The sequence below is a fragment of the Lampris incognitus genome, chromosome 20 (assembly GCF_029633865.1).
Source record: "Lampris incognitus isolate fLamInc1 chromosome 20, fLamInc1.hap2, whole genome shotgun sequence".
Taxonomy (NCBI): domain Eukaryota; kingdom Metazoa; phylum Chordata; class Actinopteri; order Lampriformes; family Lampridae; genus Lampris; species Lampris incognitus.
Genome location: NC_079230.1, coordinates 13,472,497 through 13,489,737, shown reverse-complemented (window position 1 = coordinate 13,489,737; position 17,241 = coordinate 13,472,497). Strand labels below are relative to the sequence as shown.

Here is a 17,241-nt window from a genome sequence, read left to right as displayed (position 1 = left end):
AGCAGAAAAACTGAAAACTCACAAAGTTAAGTGAAGCTGAAATTACTGGAAAAACGGAAGATGCAAAAGAAAGTTAGAAAAGAACAAATCTTAAAAGAGAAATATTTTACATATTTAAGTGAGTCTAAAAGGGTGACAGAGAGGGCAAGAGAGGGCAAAGGTAATAGAGAGGGAGAGGGAGTGGAGTGCCAGAATGCAATATGTACAATGTACTGTGGTGAAACGTCCAATCAGTTCAGCAGATATGACCACTGTGTATAAGTCCGCCATTGTAATACAATCCTACACAATACTTTTTTTTTTGTATGTATATACATATGTATAATCTGCATCTTTATCTGCCCTGCGTTTTGAAGCAGGCCGCTATAAAAATAGTGTTGTAGGAGTCTTCATTTGGCGCTATCCCCCATCGTCCTCTCCCTCCTCCTGCTCTCCTTCCTCTTCCTCCTCATCATCGTCCTCTCTCCCTCTGCCTTTCACCTACAGAGAAAGAGATGAACACAAACTTCAACTTGTCAACTTGTGAGGAAATTCATTCAGTTCAGATAAAATAAAATTTCATCCTCAGGGGGGCAAGTTAGAAATGTGTATGAATCACAGAAATGTCTGCACATCAGAGTATTATAGAATTTGATTTTAAAGGAGACAGTGTAAGATGTGACAGTTGGCATTTGACATGTATTGTTGTTTCTGGTTTTTTGTTACAAAAAATGTGAATTGGAAACAAAGCAATCAATCTCTGTCCTCCTCATTCCCACTCTCACCTCATCCTCGTCCTCTCCTCTACCAGAAGATCTCCATCCTCCTCAGAGTCATTGAGCTCCTGGCTCTCCCTCTCCCTGTCCCTCTTCAGGCTGTCATCCTTCTTGCTCGAGGTGGAAGAGTGGAGAGGAGACACCTCCCCTGGCTCTGGCTTGGAACTTTCATCTCTAGATGGTGAGCAGATGGATGGAGACACAGAGAGAGAGAGAGAGAGAGAGAGAGAGAGAGAGAGAGAGAGAGAGAGAGAGAGAGAGAGAGAGAGAGAGAGAAGAGAGAGAGAGAGAGAGAGGAGAGAGAGAGAGAGAGAGAGAGAGAGAGAGAGAGAGAAAGAAAGAGAGAGAGAGAGAGAGAGAGGAGAGAGAGAGAGAGAGAGAGAGAGAGAGAGAGAGAGAGAGAGAGAGAGAGAGAGAGAGAGAGGAGAGAGAGAGAGAGAGAGAGAGAGAGAGAGAGAGAGAGAGAGAGAGAGAGAGAGAAATGGGAAGCACTCTACTTAATACTGTAAACAGGTAGTTAATGCAAAGCAGTCTAATTATTTGACAGCATATGTCCCACTGTGCTAAGAGTTTCCTTAAACCGGACAAAGTCGCCCCCCCTTTTTTTTCTCCCCAATTGTACTTAGCCAATTACCCCACTCTTCCCAGCTGTCCCAGTCATTGCTCCACCCCTTCTGCTGATCCTGGGAGGGCTGCAGACTACCACATGCCTCCTTTGATACATGTGGAGTCGCCAGCCGCGTCTTTTCATCTGACAGTGAGGAGTTTTGCCAGGGGGACGCAGCGCGTGGGAGGATCATGCTATTTCCCCCAGTTCCCCCTCCCCCTCGACAAGGCGTCCCGATCGACCAAAGGAGGCATTAGTGCAGTGACAAGGACACATACTGGCTTCCAACCCGCAGACACGGCCAATTGTGTCTGTAGGGACGCCCTAACAAGTTGGAGGTAACACGGAGATTCGAACCAGCGATCCCCATGTTGGTCGGCAACGGAATAGACCGCTACGCTACCCGGATGCCCCAAAGTCGTTTTTGTGGTTTTCAGCAGCTAACAAGCTGCTGTAAGATTTTCCTCCTGATTTACTTTGTCTACCCACCACATCAAGAACACCTAAGTCAATTTTTAAGAACACGTAAAACCAAAATATATAAGCAAAGACCAGATAACTTTCCCTCTATGCTACCTCTGTTTTCTGCAATATATCTACTTACTGTAGTCCCTCTCTGTCCGTCCAGCCTACCTGACTTCTTGCTGTGGTCCTTCTCCATCCGCTCCAGGCTCTCCAGCAGATAGTCCACCTTGTGTTTAATCTGGGTCAGCTCTCTCTTGATAGTCTGCAGGTCATCTGACTTCACTGTGGACATGGAAGGGGAGGACAAGACAAGGACATCCCTGGGTGTGACAAAGAAATATCTATGCCATTTGGTGGCTACTACTGTCAAAGTCACACTGAAGTTCGAGCATGTTACTCCCTCTGTCTGGTATGAGAATCCCCAGTGCAGCAGAGCACGTGTGATCGAGTATCTATGGGCAAAGGTGGTCGCTGCCAAAATACACCTGAGCAGCGTGCTCATTAGCTTTCATGTGTGTGTGAGAGAGAGCGAGAGAGAGAGAGAGAGAGAGAGAGAGAGAGAGAGAGAGAGAGAGAGAGAGAGAGAGAGAGGTGCCACATGGCAGCCTCGGTGTGCTGGTGTGCATTGTTTATTCACCAGAGAAGAGCTTATGAACATCAGAGAAACTACTTCTGATTCCCCAACTTTCTCATCCCATCTACGGAATTACTGGACATTTTGGTCAAAGGTGCGCGCAACCTTTGTTCACAGAAACGCCAAAGGTGAGGGAAACGTGCTAGCATGTTCATGCATCTCCGCAGATGCGGACTACGCACTCCGTTGTCGGGAATATTTCTCTCTAACATGTGATCACTGTGCAACAAAGTGGACAAACTTCATCTACTGGTGGGGAAGAATATCGATTTTTCTTCATCTTGGCGTTTTGTGTTTTATGGAAAGTTGGCTGTGTAGATCAGTACTGGACTCCTACTCCCCTGCCTCAGCAGGGGCCTGGGCCTCTCCACAACTGCCCACCGTAGAGGCCCCTTCCTCCCCTACCACAAGGATGACTCTTTCCGTCCTGGAGAGGGACATTAACAGGCTGTTCAAGAGACAGGACCGCCGCAAAGCTGCTGGACCAGACTCTGTCTCTCACTCCACCCTGAAGCACTGTGCTGATCCGCTGTCTCCAGTGTTCACAGACATTTTTAACACCTCACTGTATTTAACTGCGCTTGCAGCAACTACAGTATGTATTGTAACAGATGTGTATTTTCACATATTGTACTTAGGGATTCCTGTTATGTGCAGCTACAAAGCTGCCAGTGTACCTGTGTGGCAAGTACAGCTTTAGGCAACGAGACTGCACATTATTCCCAGCTGAAGATCACCTCACCCCAACACACAGCTGCACAGAAACTGAACAGAAGTGCCATAAACCAAGAACCATGGTAACTACATTTTTTACCATGGTACTTTTATTTTCTTTATGGATATTTGTTTATGTTTATTGCAAACTTGTTTTTGTTTAAATGCAGGGTGTTAAACCCGGTCTGGTGAATGACATGGTGGTTCTTTCAGCCAGACCTCAGGAAAGGAGACTGGTAGAAGGCATCAGGTTGTTATTATTATTATTATTAAAATATATTTTTGTAGTAATCTTATCAGTAAGATATCAGATAAAGTAATCATCTGCTACATTATAGGATAAATTTCATTTTAGCATTTATTTATTGCATTCAGGCCAAACTCATTTCAGCTTGACCTAAATTTCCTTTTCCACCAGTGAAAGTGACGTTGTGTGACTCCTGTCCGTCATGCAGCGTATTCAGTGCAGCGCCCAAGGTCCTCGCAAGAATTTGTGAGGCAGACAGCCGCGGTCGTACCGCTTGTTTTTTTTCCACAAACAAATATTTATTTTCATACTCGAATGTCTGTTTTGTTTTGTTGTTGTTTTTTTTTTACAATTCAGTTATATATTTGAATTTGGAATATTCATTGACAGCCCAGTTCTGTCCTACCTTAAAACTATCACTAACCCACTCCTGGACTTCCTGCAGATCGCTTACAGAGCCAACAGGTCTGTGGATGATGCAGTAAACATGGCACTCCATTTCATCCTCCAGCATCTGGACTCTGCAGGAACCTACGCCAGGATCCTGTTTGTGGATTTCCACTCTGCCTTCAACACCATCATCTCAGATCTGTTGCAGAACAAGCTCTCCCAGCTGCATGTGCCTGTCTCCACCTGCACGTGGATCATTGACTTCCTATCTGACAGGAAGCAGCACATGAGGCTGGGGAAACATGTCTCTGACTCCCGGACCATCAGCACCAGTTCCCCTCAAGGCTGTCCTTTCCCCTCTACTTTTCTCCCTGTATACGAACAGCTGCACTTCCAGTCACCAGTCAGGTCAAGCTCCTGAAGCTTTCTGACAACACAACCCTTATTGGCCTCATCTCCGGTGGGGATGAATCCGCCTACAAGTGGGAGATTGACCATCTGGTGTCCTGATGCGGCCAAAACAACATGGAGCTCAACACACTAAAGACAGTTGAGATGGTTGTGAAGCTCCACCCACTCACATCACCCGATGTGGCTCCCCAGTCGACACACTGGAATCCTTCCACTTCCTGGGCACCATCATCACCCAGGACCTCAAGTGTTCAGCTCCCTCACCAAGAAGGTACAGCTGAGGATGTACTTCCTGAGGCAGCTGAAAAAGTTGAACCTGCCAAAGCCAATGATCCATCACTATCTGGTACACTGCTACCACTGCTAAGAACAAGGGCAGACTGTAACGTATAATTTACTCTGCTGAGAGGGTGATTAGCTGTAACCTGCTGTCCCTCCATGACATGTATGCCTCCTGGACACCGAGGTGAGCAGGAAAGATCATGGCCGACCCTTCCCACCCAGGTCATGGTCTCTTCAAAACACTCCCCTCTAGCAAGAGGCTAAGGTCTATAAAAACAAAAACCTTACACCACAAGAACCGCTTCTTCACCACAGTAGAAGGACTTTCTGAAAAGCCCCTAGACACCCACAGATCCTGATATTGCCGCACACTCCCCCACCCAATTTTCCTCTTCCCTACTGTGCTCTCTGTACATGGACACCCTGCATAAAACCTGCACAAATTCTTAAAATTCTAATTTAACTTTTTGCAAATACAGCTCCAGCCACCTAGTGCTGGACATCAGGGGCTGCCAGGTGGTCTCATGTTCAACTCTGAACTAGTGTTGATGCACCTTACTTTCATTTTTATTTTAATATATATATACATATATGCCCTGTGATGGCCTGGCGGTCTGTCCAGGGTGTGTCCCCGCCTGTCGCCCAATGACTGCTGGGATATGCTCCAGCATCCCCACGACACTGAGAGCAGGATAAGTTGTTCGAATAATGGATGGATGGATATATATATATATATATCAACACAGATACAGGAAAAAAAGTTTTAATGCATTGCAGCACAGGCCTGTTTCGTGCGTCGTACACTCATTTTTTCCTGTATCTGTGTTGATATTCCGCTCCTCATTAATAGAGCACTTATAACACCATTGACGGTTTCGCAAAAAACAAAAACAAACGTTATATATATATTGTAACGATCACAGATGAATAGACTCGGTAGCCCTTGGCTAACGGGTCCGACCCTTTAGTCGAGCGGTTAGCGATGTCTCCCGCGGTGCAGGAGATACGGGTTCGTGTCCCAGCTGCGGCAGTTCCTGTGGTTGCCCCCCGAATTCGCTACATTGGTGTCAGAAGTGGGATGCGCACAGACGCGTATCCCACATTTCACTACACGTGCATGGATAAGTAGGCACGTTAGCCCTTGGCTAACGGGTCGGACCCTTTAGTCAAGTGGTTAGTGATGTCACTCGTGGTGTGGGAGATACGGGTTCGTGTCCTGGCTGTGGCGGTCCCCTCCATCGGATGCGCTTCCCGAAGGAGGGGGGTAATTTAACGATCACGGATGAATAGGCTCGGTAGCCCTTGGGTAACGGGTCCAACCCTTTAGTTGAGCGGTTAGTGATATATTTTTTTTTACTATTCTTTTTAACATTTATCTTTACTATTTACTGTTAATTTTTCCCTCTTGCACCAACACACCAAGACAAATTCCTTGTATGTCAATGTACTTGGCAGTAAATATGACTCTGATTCTCAGAGAGAGACAGATCTGGGTCAAATATAAATGTTTGTAAGTTGTGTTTGTTTCAACTCCGGGCTGCCAGGGGGGTGAGGGGTTTTGCAGGACTGTCAATCATAATGAACAAAAGAGACTATCAAATAATTTAACGTGACTTTCTAAACTTTTGCTCACTATAAAAAGTTGGCTGACATGTGGCACAACCACCCTTCTAGTATTGCATGCAACATACAGGAATTGTTCCTGAATTATTTGCAAATATTCAAATACTAGTTGATCCTCATCAAGGGAGAGGAGATGGAAAAAGAGTGTGTGCGTTCGTGTGTCTCATACTTGTACGGGAGGTCCTCTGGCTGCTCTTGGAGGAGGAGAAGCTGGTCTTGGTGCGTCGACTCCCTCCTCCACTCAGACTGACCCTGGGTCGCTTAGAGGGGATGACAGCACGGGACAGAGGCGGTGGAGGAGGGGGCACACGGGATTGGTATGTGTACATCCTGAAAAGAAAGACCCGTAACGTTGCTTAAGGTACTACAATACATACAAGCATCCCATCTTTTTTTTCCCCCATTTATACAGAGAAAAAATATCAAGCTCAGGGAGGGATTATATATTCTGTCCAGGTTTATCAGGGGTATTTCAGGATATCTTCAGTTAGATTATTTTGCTGCACTGGTTTCAAAACATTAGATTTTTTTAAAGGACAATGTACACTTTGCAATACATTTACTTCAAAAAGGCAAAAGTGTGTTGACGCAAGTTCCCATTTGATTAATTTTGAGAGCTTTATTTTTCAACTACTACTACTACTTTTGGCTGCTCCCATTAGGGGTCACCACAGCGGATAATCTTTTCCATTTATTCCTGTCCTCTGCAAATTCCTCTGTCATCCCAACCATCTGCATGTTCTCCCTCACCACATCCATAAACCTCCTCTTTGGCCTTCCTCTTTTCCTCTAGCCTGGCAGCTCCATCTTCAGCATCCTTCGCCCAATATACCCAGCATCTCTCTTCCGCACATGTCCAAAACATCTCAATCTTGCCTCTCTTGTTTTGTCTCCAAACTGTCCAACCTGAGCTGTCCCTCTAATGTACTCACTCATTCCTAATCCTGTACTTCCTTCTTTGTCATGCTCAATGAAAATTTAGCATCTTCAACTCTGCCACCTCCAGCTCCACCTTCTGTCTTTTCGTCCTCCCTCTTATTCATGCATTTGTATTCAGTCCTGCTCCTACTGACTTTCATTCCTCTTCTCTCCAGTGCATACCTCCACCTCACCAGGCTCTCTTCAAGCCGCTCCCTACTCTCGCTACAGATCACAGTGTCATCTCCTAACATCATAGTCCATGGAGACACCTGGCTGATCTGGTCCATCACCATTGCAAACAAGAAAGGGCTCAAAGCCGATCCTTGATGTAATCCCACCTCCACCATGAACCCATACGTCATTCCAATGGCACACCTCACCACTGTGCCACTGCCCTAATACATACCCTGCACCACTCCTACATACTTCTCTGCCACTCCTGACTCCCTCATACAATACCACACCTCCTCTCTTGGCACCCTGTCATGTGCTTTCTCTAAATCCACAAAGACACAATGTAACTCCTTCTGACCTTCTCTAGACTTCTCCATCAACATTCTCAAAGCAAACATCGCATCTGGAGTTCTCTTTTGTGGCATGAAACCATACTGCTGCTCGCTAATCGTCACCTCTCCTCTTAACCTAGCTTCCACTACTCTTTGCCATATCTTCGCACTGTGGCTGATCAATAGTCTTCCTTCTTCAACTTCCACCATTTGATCCTTGGCTCTGCCTTCAGTCTCTTCCTCTTCTTGATCTCCAAAGTCATCTGACAGACCCCCATCCGATGCTGCCTAGCCATGTTCTCCCCTGTCACCACCTTTCAGTCTCCAATCCCTTTCAGATCGCGCCTCCAGCATAAGACATAGTCCACCTGTATGCACCTTCCTCCACCATTATGCGTCACCCTTGAACTTTATTTTTCAAGAAATTTCAAATTAGCCCAGTTCAGAATTCTGAAGCAGCAACAAATGGCAGAAATATAGCATAAAAAAAACCACATGGATGTAGCATTAATAAAAATACTAAGAAATAGACATCTTACCTGTCATAGTAATCTCTCTGAAAGTCATAGTCCAAATCAAATGAGGAGCTGAGGAAGAGAGTACATGTTTGAACAATGACTAAAGCAAACTGTACGTGCGCACCTTTTTTGCGTGATCTTTTTTACAAGTCTAAATGTGTTGGTTATGTTCTCAAGTCAGCCAACCCCCAAACTCACAACATGAAGCCTAACAGGGCGGAGGAGTCTGTGTGTACGCATTTGATGAAATCAATAAAATTCTGTCGTCATTGTGATGTGTGTAGCGTGTACCCACCTGTACATGTCTCCTGCGGAGCGCTTGACCGTTTTTGATCGGTGAGGCTTTGGCTCACCCGCCAGGTTGATGTCTGAGACAGGAAGGGAGATGAGGGAGGGAAGGGAATGAGGGTGGCAGTGGCAGAGGTGTTGGAAAAGGGAAGAGAAAGTGATGTGATAGTGCTACATAAAGGACATGTGGAATTGCAATTAACAGCTATCATCACTCAAACCCCATCTATCTAACGGTAGGTTATTTTGGGTGCCAACATGCAGGTGTTGGTAATGTCAGACCTTTGCCAAAAGGGTAATTGCTAATAATCATTAGTATTTGTCTTGGGCCTGAGTGGAGAACCAGCAGGGAGTCTGCTATAAAATTTAAACTACTGTGTTTTGAACCTAGAGGATTTATAAGTCCCTTGGCCTTTTTTTAAAATCTCACCTCCACAAATGTCAGTTGCAATTTTCTCAGGTAATTATAGTATTTGATCATATTCTTCCTGTTTGCTTCTATTTTTATCACTGTATGACAATAATTAACTCTATGAAAGCCAGGGCATTTACAAAAGTCAATTTTCTGTGATTGACACTGGGATAATATTGAACAGTATCTGAATACTAGAACATTTAACTGTACAATCTAAGGTACTGTACATTTTAACCCTAACGTTGCGCCACGTTAAGATTGAAGGAGGATAATTTTAACCATCTCAAGCCTAGGTTATCCCATTGTTTAAGAGGTGGGGCCAATCAAAAAAAAAAAAAAAAAAAAAAAATGACATTGAAGGGAAAGTCTTATCCCACTGAAAGCGTTTCTTAAAGGCCAAATCTGTTATGGCTATATCATTCTGTTCTTCACTCAACTATGAGTTAAAATGGATAGCTTTGCAGTGCAGCCCTGCACTTGGGGGAGCTCACGGAAAAAACCATCTCAACCTCCTCACCTAGCACCTGTCCGACGATCATGCGTCCATCCTCGCCGCCAACAGCGGCACGGGCGTTCCTCTCGTTGGAGTACTGGACGAAGGCGAAGCCCTTGTGGACAGAGCAGCCCACGATCTTACCATACTTGGAAAAGATGGCCTCCACGTCGGCCTTGGTGACCAGCAGGGTGTTGAGGTTGCCGATGAAGACGCGGGAGTTAAGGGAGCGCGGATCCGTCTTGTTGGTCACGTTACTGGCCATCGCGCTGGAGGAGTCTGGAGACCAACTGCTGGAAAGGTGAGAGGGTTGGGGTTGTGTTTGAGGTAGAGGGAGGTGGAAAGCAAGATAGCAACAAAGTGAAAAGAGAAAGGAGCAAAAAAAAAAAAAGGCAGGGGGGGTTATGAGAAGATGAGTGCGAGGTCAAAGTAGGAAACCGAAAGAATCATGAGATGTCAAAGAGGGACGGAGAAAGGGGTTGACAGGGCAGGTACGAGACAGATGGAGGAGGAGGGAGAAAATGGGTGAGAGAGAGGGAGAAAGTGAAGGAGAGAATGAGTTGGTGTATATATGCTATATAACTACCTGTCAACAGGGCAGTGGGCCTTCGGCCGTGTGCCATGGAGAGCCACACACATGCAGCGTTTATCCTGACCAAATTCCACACCATCTGATTTCTCTTATTCGTTCAACCCTCTCTGGTTGAAGGTCTGCTAATTTGGTGTTTGGATGGAATACCAATTTCCTTACACATGGCTCTCAGCGGCACATGGCTCGAGACCACCGCAATAGGGTTTTCTGCCTTCTTGCACTCTGTGAGGCCCTCATATTCTCACATTAAGAATGTCCGACTGTACCACGAAACTTTCTACGTTGTCAATGTCTGAACAAAAGTTGTGCGGACAGCATATTGGGTAATGTGATTCTTATGTGTACATTTGTCTGTTTGAACTCTGTACAGCATAGAAGTTACTGTGATTTCTAACCAGATTGACTGGAAACTCGAGTTACACCTCACACTGCTGCTCACTCACTACTGGTCATGTACAGAAAACACGTTGACCCATTTTTAAAGGATGTTTGCATTAACTGTCCTCATCCACACAAGAGTAAATATTCAAGGGCCTCAAGTCTTACCTTTTACTTCCATCAAGGAAGAGCCTAGTATAAGTGACAGATTCAGGGATGCATTAAAAAGGGTAGCTTCTTCTTTTGTAGACAGACCGTTTGTCTGATCTTTCATCTGTGGTTTACAAGTAAGCAGGGGACTCTACTAGTCTGTACTGAACAGGATAATATACAGTAGTTTGGGGATTTAAGCAGCCAGCACTCACTCCATTGTGTCTGTACCCTGGTTGGTGGAGGTCTGCCTGCCTGTCTGACTCTGTTGGAGAGAAGAGTGTCATTATTGGTCCCTGATAAAGGGGGGCATCAACGGGGGACTGTAGGAGATAAGAGTGAATGACTACGGGAGAATATATCTTGAACACCTCCATGATGTGATGCGTCGCTTGGATCTTTGGCACCCCTAGTGGTGTACAAGGGAGAAGGTAGCTACATGAAAAAGACAGCTGGAACAAAATGAACAATGGGTGAACCTACAAAAGTTGTTCTTTATACTGATAAAACTATTCGTTGCAGGGCCCAAAAGAAAACAGCTCGTTAGGGTTATACTGGCCAATCAATGCAAACTATCCAAAGCCTGCAGTACATCGAGGTATTTTTTATGTATGACTGCTAATTAGTTATTGAGTTACTCACTGGTGTATTTCAATAAGCCTTGGTGTGAAAAGGATTCTTTTGTATGTATTGGGTCACATAGACACCCGAGGCGAAAGGTGTAATTTTCTTACTTTAAGTGTCTATGCGCGTCTGTTTCTATCTGTTACCAATCACCACTTATTCATAACAACTATTCATCTTGTTGCGGGCTAGTTTTAGTCACAGTAAAACCACATCTCGGCTGCCACAGTGCACGATTCTGCCAGTTGGGCTGAATTGTAACCCGGTATAGCAGCCACTCTCTCTGGGCAGTCGCCACCTAACAGGGGATTACATTGTTTGCAGTGGGTCGTCTAGCCAAAGCTTAACGCTGTCCACTCTTCTACATGATTTGGCAGGGATGTGTCCATTCCTTGGCAGACTAGCAGCACCTATAACATTGGTTGTGCTCAGAGGGATAAAATATCACAGACCACTTAGAGACGTTTAGAATAATGCGTGATGTGAAGGCCTTCATCCCAAATATTTATATTTGGGTATCATCACCCCGTGCTTAGGTTTATCCTCCACAGGTGTGATATTGAACACAGGTTGTCAAACCATGTCCATGGCAAGAACAGTTTTGGCTCCCTTTATGAGGTCATTTCCTCAACTTCTCATTGGACAGGGAGTGATCAATAAACATTATTGATGAGATTCATATAGTCACTTTAACGGTAGTGTATAACATTTACACTGCCACTATTTGTGGTTTGGTTCTTTGTCATACCATAGTCTGGTGTCAGTCTACAAGCAGATACCTTTGGGGGCCTCCAAAGGCACTCAGGATGAAAGCATTCACAAAATGGTATGTGACATGAATGGCATGTGCGATCTTAAGCATTTCTCTGCCTCACTCGGGCCTCATTGTATGGTAATGCAGCCTACAGTTAAGACCCACAAGGACACAGTGACATATGACGGACGTCTTAACTTTCATTCTGGCAGACGAGAAAGGTCATTCAAGGAGATTTGTTGTTGTGAGTGGTTCAGTGTTTGTGCTTCAACTGTAATAGACACTGCGACTGCAGCTCTCAATACTCATGCCTGCAGACAGGCGGATGTCCCCACCTCAATCACTGGCAGCGTACATATGGTTGTGTCACACCTGTTGTGCCTGTTTTTGTGTCTGCATGCGTGTTCCTTAATTTGACCTTCCTGGTCCAGATATTAATGTATGCGTTCAGTTTTGTGATGTACAAAACATGATGTTGTCTCCCTGACTCTCGACTATGAATGGGAATAAATTTGCTTATGCTGTAAAGGAACAAAAATGTTAATTACATTTGACCACGTAGACTCCATGACAGTGCTTCAACACTGACATCAAGTTAGTAATCGATGTGCATACATTTTGGACATGCTGATGTAATAATCACAAAGGTAGTTTTGGGGGTAATAATGAGATGTTATCAAGGGCAACAACTTCAGCTGGGTAATGCGTGTGTTTCTCACAGACTAGATGAGAGTCTATAAAATGAAGTGCACACTCACAAATACAGCAAATCTAATCACAAAGCAAAGGTGATAAAAATCAAAAAGCAGTTTGCCCTTGTAAATGCTACTAATCCATAATCAAAGGATTTGATGCTGGATTGAGACGAGGAAGTGTGTTAACTGGTAAAAGCCAAAAACTGGTTTCCCCTAATCCAGTGGTTCTCAGTCCGGTCCTCGTGGACACCCAGTATTTTATATTATGCCAGATCACCTATTGTTCCAGGTCATCCTCCCTGACTGGAGGATGAATACCTGACACAACAGGTGAATCTACTTAGCTACCTGGCGAAATAGAAAAACCACAGAACTGGTGGTACCCGAGGACTGGATCGGAACCGCTCACCTAATTTAACGGTGAACCATCATGACAGGCTGGGACTTAGCGGGACGCTCACTTGGTAGGTGGCAAATCTGAAACTAAAAATTCACTCAAAAATTAAATGTGGATTTTCTATCACACCACAAGGGCTCTATGTGCTACTTTCTACAGGAATTCCAACAGGGAAGGGAAACAGGCTGATTCAGTAAAGGGAGAAACTAGAACCAAATATCAACAAATTAAAAAAAAAAGGTTTGGTGGGGGAAAAAAGGGTTGAGACCAACTTACGATTTGTCGCTGCTCAAAAAAGTGGCTTCAAAAACTAAACAAGGGGGAAACAAAACAAAAAAGTATAATTAGAGGTTAAGTTCTTTGAAAAGATGACCTACATCTCTCATCACAACTGGCAGGGGAGGAACCAGAGAGCAAACTATGAAAACTTTAAAACCTTTTAAAATCAAGCTGATAATTTCTTTGGCCTCAACTCAGTTACCCTTGGGGCTATTTGTAAATCCTTTTCAGCAAATTTAGAAACATTTCCTGCATTGGGCTGAGCTGTACTGCGGTCAAACTTGCATATTACGATATTAATTGATCCAGAGCTGGAGTCCGTTTACCCCATCACTCATTCAACCAACCACTCAACCATCATTCTTTAAGGACTTTGACACTTCAGCTCATTTGATGAAAGCTTTCAGTCACCAAAACTTTTTTCTTTTATTGAACATGAACCTCATCGAGAAATGGTTTCCAAATTATCTTCCTGAAATTACTGATTTATAAAGGGGGAGTGACCCCGACTTGATTCATACCGTAAAATGATCACAATGGATTTCAATACTCCCCCTTCCTGAGTCCTACCCTCCTGCAGCTTTAGCACATACAGATGATCCTTTTATGTTCCTTCATTTCTTTGTGTACAACCACAGTTCATGGATTATCTGAACTGGGGTACATTAACTCTTATCGCAGTCTCAAAGTTAACGCTCAACTAACAATTAAAATAAGCCTCTGGCAGCCTTGGGTATTTTATTCATGTGTTAACACTTTTGAAGCCATTACTTAAATCTGTATCAAATCACAATTGTGTGCTCTCAGCAATGAATTGAGTACATTGGTGAGTGGTGGTGCAGGGAAAGTCATTTGTTTAGATCTCTTTTTAAACGAGCTCTAGATCGTGCAGCTTATCTCTACTTCATCACGAATGAAAACGTGTTGATCCTGATTTGTACCACTGAAATAGTCTGTTTTGTTAAGAGCCAGTACCAATGTTTTGCAATCGTGTTATTACACTTGTCATTTAACAAATGATTAACGATGATTACACTTAATAGATCCCATTTTGATCACGCAAGCATTTTTCTCTGCTTTGCTTTAATTTTTTACCATTGAAATAGTAGTTTTATTCAATTTGATCCGTTAATTTATTAGTGACGTGGAGCAACACAGGGCCACTATTCGCCATGTAGCTCAATGGTTACAGCACTGCAACATTACAGGCAGAGTAAGGGATTCAAATGACATTTGTCATGTTATCATAATGGATACGCACATAAAAAAGTTGATCTTTCAAATCTCTGGCTTCTATGATTGACCTCAGGTATATCAGCTGTATGTCTAATTTAAAGCGGGGTCAAACTGGAGGTCTGGTATATTCTGTCACACTCTGCCAACCCACATGGGAGAATTTTGTTTTGTCCATCTGCACTCTCATGATGGGGGGGGGGGTCACAGCTCAGGTTTAGCAACATAACAGCAGCCCTGAAGCTGCAAGGGGAACTTTGCTCAGGGCCACTTACGCAGAACAGACATTTGGGGCAGTGGTGAATCAAAACAGGATGTTTTAGTCTCATGGTCTTTATCCATTAAGCCTACCAACTTCGGGACCCTTCGGGCGACAGGATCAGGAGCATTGTATGGAGGGGTGATGCAACTAATTATTCTGTTGGCAACAGAAAAAGTAATTTCCAGGGACGTGACTAACAGCAGTTAGGAGGTATAAGCCTGGATTAAAAACTCACTGTAATATGCCCACCCTATAGGCCTTTGCCCTTATTGCATCTATTTGATAAACAGAGTAGACAGGTGATGAATGCATGAGGTTCTCTTTCTGCAAAAGACTTTAATGGTTATCAGGATTACCAAAATATACAAAAAAAAAAAACATGTCGCACCTAATGGCTACAAACTCCTCATAAAAAACGAGTGGCCGCCCAATAAACCACACGCCTACTACTGTTTGGTATGTTTCCTGAAAAACGCCCCTTTCCACTCCTCATGGGGGGGGGGGGGATATAAATTCGCCTAAAAAATCATATCGACTCCGTATGCGATTTACTGCAAAGTACTGTCGCCACTGAAATGACAAGGAAAATACGAAAAGCAGCATCTCATCAGTCAATTTCACCAACGGCAAATCAAGTGACAGGTGTGCGGGACAAAGATCGAGAATGAAAAGCCTTTAAAAAAAAACAAAAAACCCACAAAAACAAAAAAAAATATTTCCAGAAAAGGGCGGCCCTTTTTTTTTTGTACGCTAGCATTTGTCCAGAAAAGATCGACACCATCTTCGATATTTCTCTCCTTGCAAAACACGACCACTATCACATACACAATACGCTCACAACGGCAGGCAACCCTGAGGAGAAAAAAAAGGGTCGGTTTCAAATGTCTCAATAGAAAAATAAGGCAAAAAAAATCTCGTGGAGGGAGCTACCCAAACACTAGCTCTGCGCGGCACGTCGGCCACCCGCTGTACCACAAAATGTACGCCACTAAAAGCCAAACACAGTCTCAGAACACCAGCAAGAAAAACGCATTAAAAACAAAAACCAAAAAAAAAGTCCCAAAGATGGTTCAAAGTGAGAAAAAAAATAAAAAAAATAGAAAAAATATCTCTCGGTTAAAAATACTCACCAGGAGCTTAATATTAAAAATGAGTAAAATTCAACGTTGTTTTACTTGAGTGGGGTTACGATCCGTTTACGGTTCTGCTGGCTGATACTATCACCTTGAAACCAGTCACCACGAAATGGCGTCCACTCGTACAGGGGGGGAGGAAAAAAAGGTTGGGTCACGCCCTATTCGCAATACAAACCTTGGATTGGCTGATTTCAAATATAATTAGCCCTTTCACTTTACGGATTGGGTGAGTACGGCTGTCAGTCACAGCGAATGAGACGACGAAAGCGAGCAGCAGACAGCCCACCCCCCCCCCACAAGCACGCACGCACGCACACGCACGCACACGTACGCTGATACATTGAGACAGTTTGTCCGTTCTCTTTTATTACACACATACCTTTACTCTCACATATAACTGAAAGGCATGTGATGTTCAATACGTGTCCGTCTGTGGTCTTACAAGTAAATAAAAATGTACCTATTGACACCTTAATTGATCTTAACATACTGTTAATACTGGTAAAACAAAGAAATGCACAGCAGGGTATGTTTCTTTTTCTTTTTTTTCACCTTTTTTTTAAGCTGGGGATTTTTCTATGGTCTCAAATTCAGCTTCCGGGAAAATGTGCCTGAAAGATAAACAAATATGCATTCAGGACAGACAGATAGATAGACAGACCGACTGGTCGTCACATTAAGAGGAATGAACAGAAACACTGCATACATCTAGAGCCTAGGGTGTTATGACACAATATCATGTGATGTTTTTGGTGGTAGGCTTATTTATTTTTACCAATAGTAGCTGCTATTGAATTGTTACAGCATGGTTCAATAATACACTGAACATATTGTTGAAGAAGTACTACATTTTTTATAAATTTTACACCTTGAGTATCACTATGTTTGCCTTGAATAATCAGCAATAAGTTCGGTTATTTTCAAAGAGTTGGCTTACTATTTCAGTTAGTATTTGTGTCTGTATTGTTTGCGTAAATTCGTAGAGTGTTTCATTTTTACTGTATGGCTGCAGAATTGGTCTTTCTTGTGTTGATATGGTAACCTAAAATACCATACCACTAAAATACCAGTGATAATTGCTATTGCTTGCCCAAATTAAAAAAAAATCTACCTATGGTTAACCTTCATTGCTTTATCAGTTTAGTATAATACTACAGTAATTCCATAAGATAGTGCCATAATATTTCTACAAGAAAATTACAGTAGATTTGAAATTTGTATGTAGAATTTCCTAAATTGATTTAAGAATCCCACAGTGTATTATTACCATTACAAGGGAATGTTGAAAAATAATGTTATGGTCTATGAAATACTCTTGTAATAATTGTTACAGGATTACTGTAGTTTTTTCCCCCCGATACCATAGGTGTGTGTGTGTGTGTGTGTGTGTGTGTGTGTGTGTGTGTGTGTGTGTGTGTGTGTGTGTGTGTGTGTGTGTGTGTGTGTGTGTGTGTGTGTGTGTGTGTGAAATA

The 17,241-nt window shown here is 43.5% G+C and overlaps 1 protein-coding gene across 1 annotated transcript; it reads right to left on the bottom strand.

The window, feature by feature from the left end:
• Positions 1-476: 476 nt before the first annotated feature.
• LOC130131001 (heterogeneous nuclear ribonucleoprotein C-like) lies at positions 477-15,865 on the bottom strand. The gene is made up of 11 exons (XM_056300861.1): positions 15,764-15,865; positions 11,327-11,423; positions 10,761-10,798; positions 10,605-10,654; positions 9,294-9,562; positions 8,369-8,441; positions 8,095-8,142; positions 6,298-6,458; positions 1,996-2,109; positions 765-927; positions 477-480 (listed from the first exon to the last, which is right to left on the bottom strand). The coding sequence occupies exons 3-11, from the start codon at positions 10,764-10,766 to the stop codon at positions 477-479; spliced, it is 888 nt and encodes a 295-aa protein (XP_056156836.1). The 5' UTR covers positions 10,767-10,798; positions 11,327-11,423; positions 15,764-15,865.
• Between the last annotated feature and the right edge of the window lie 1,376 nt (positions 15,866-17,241).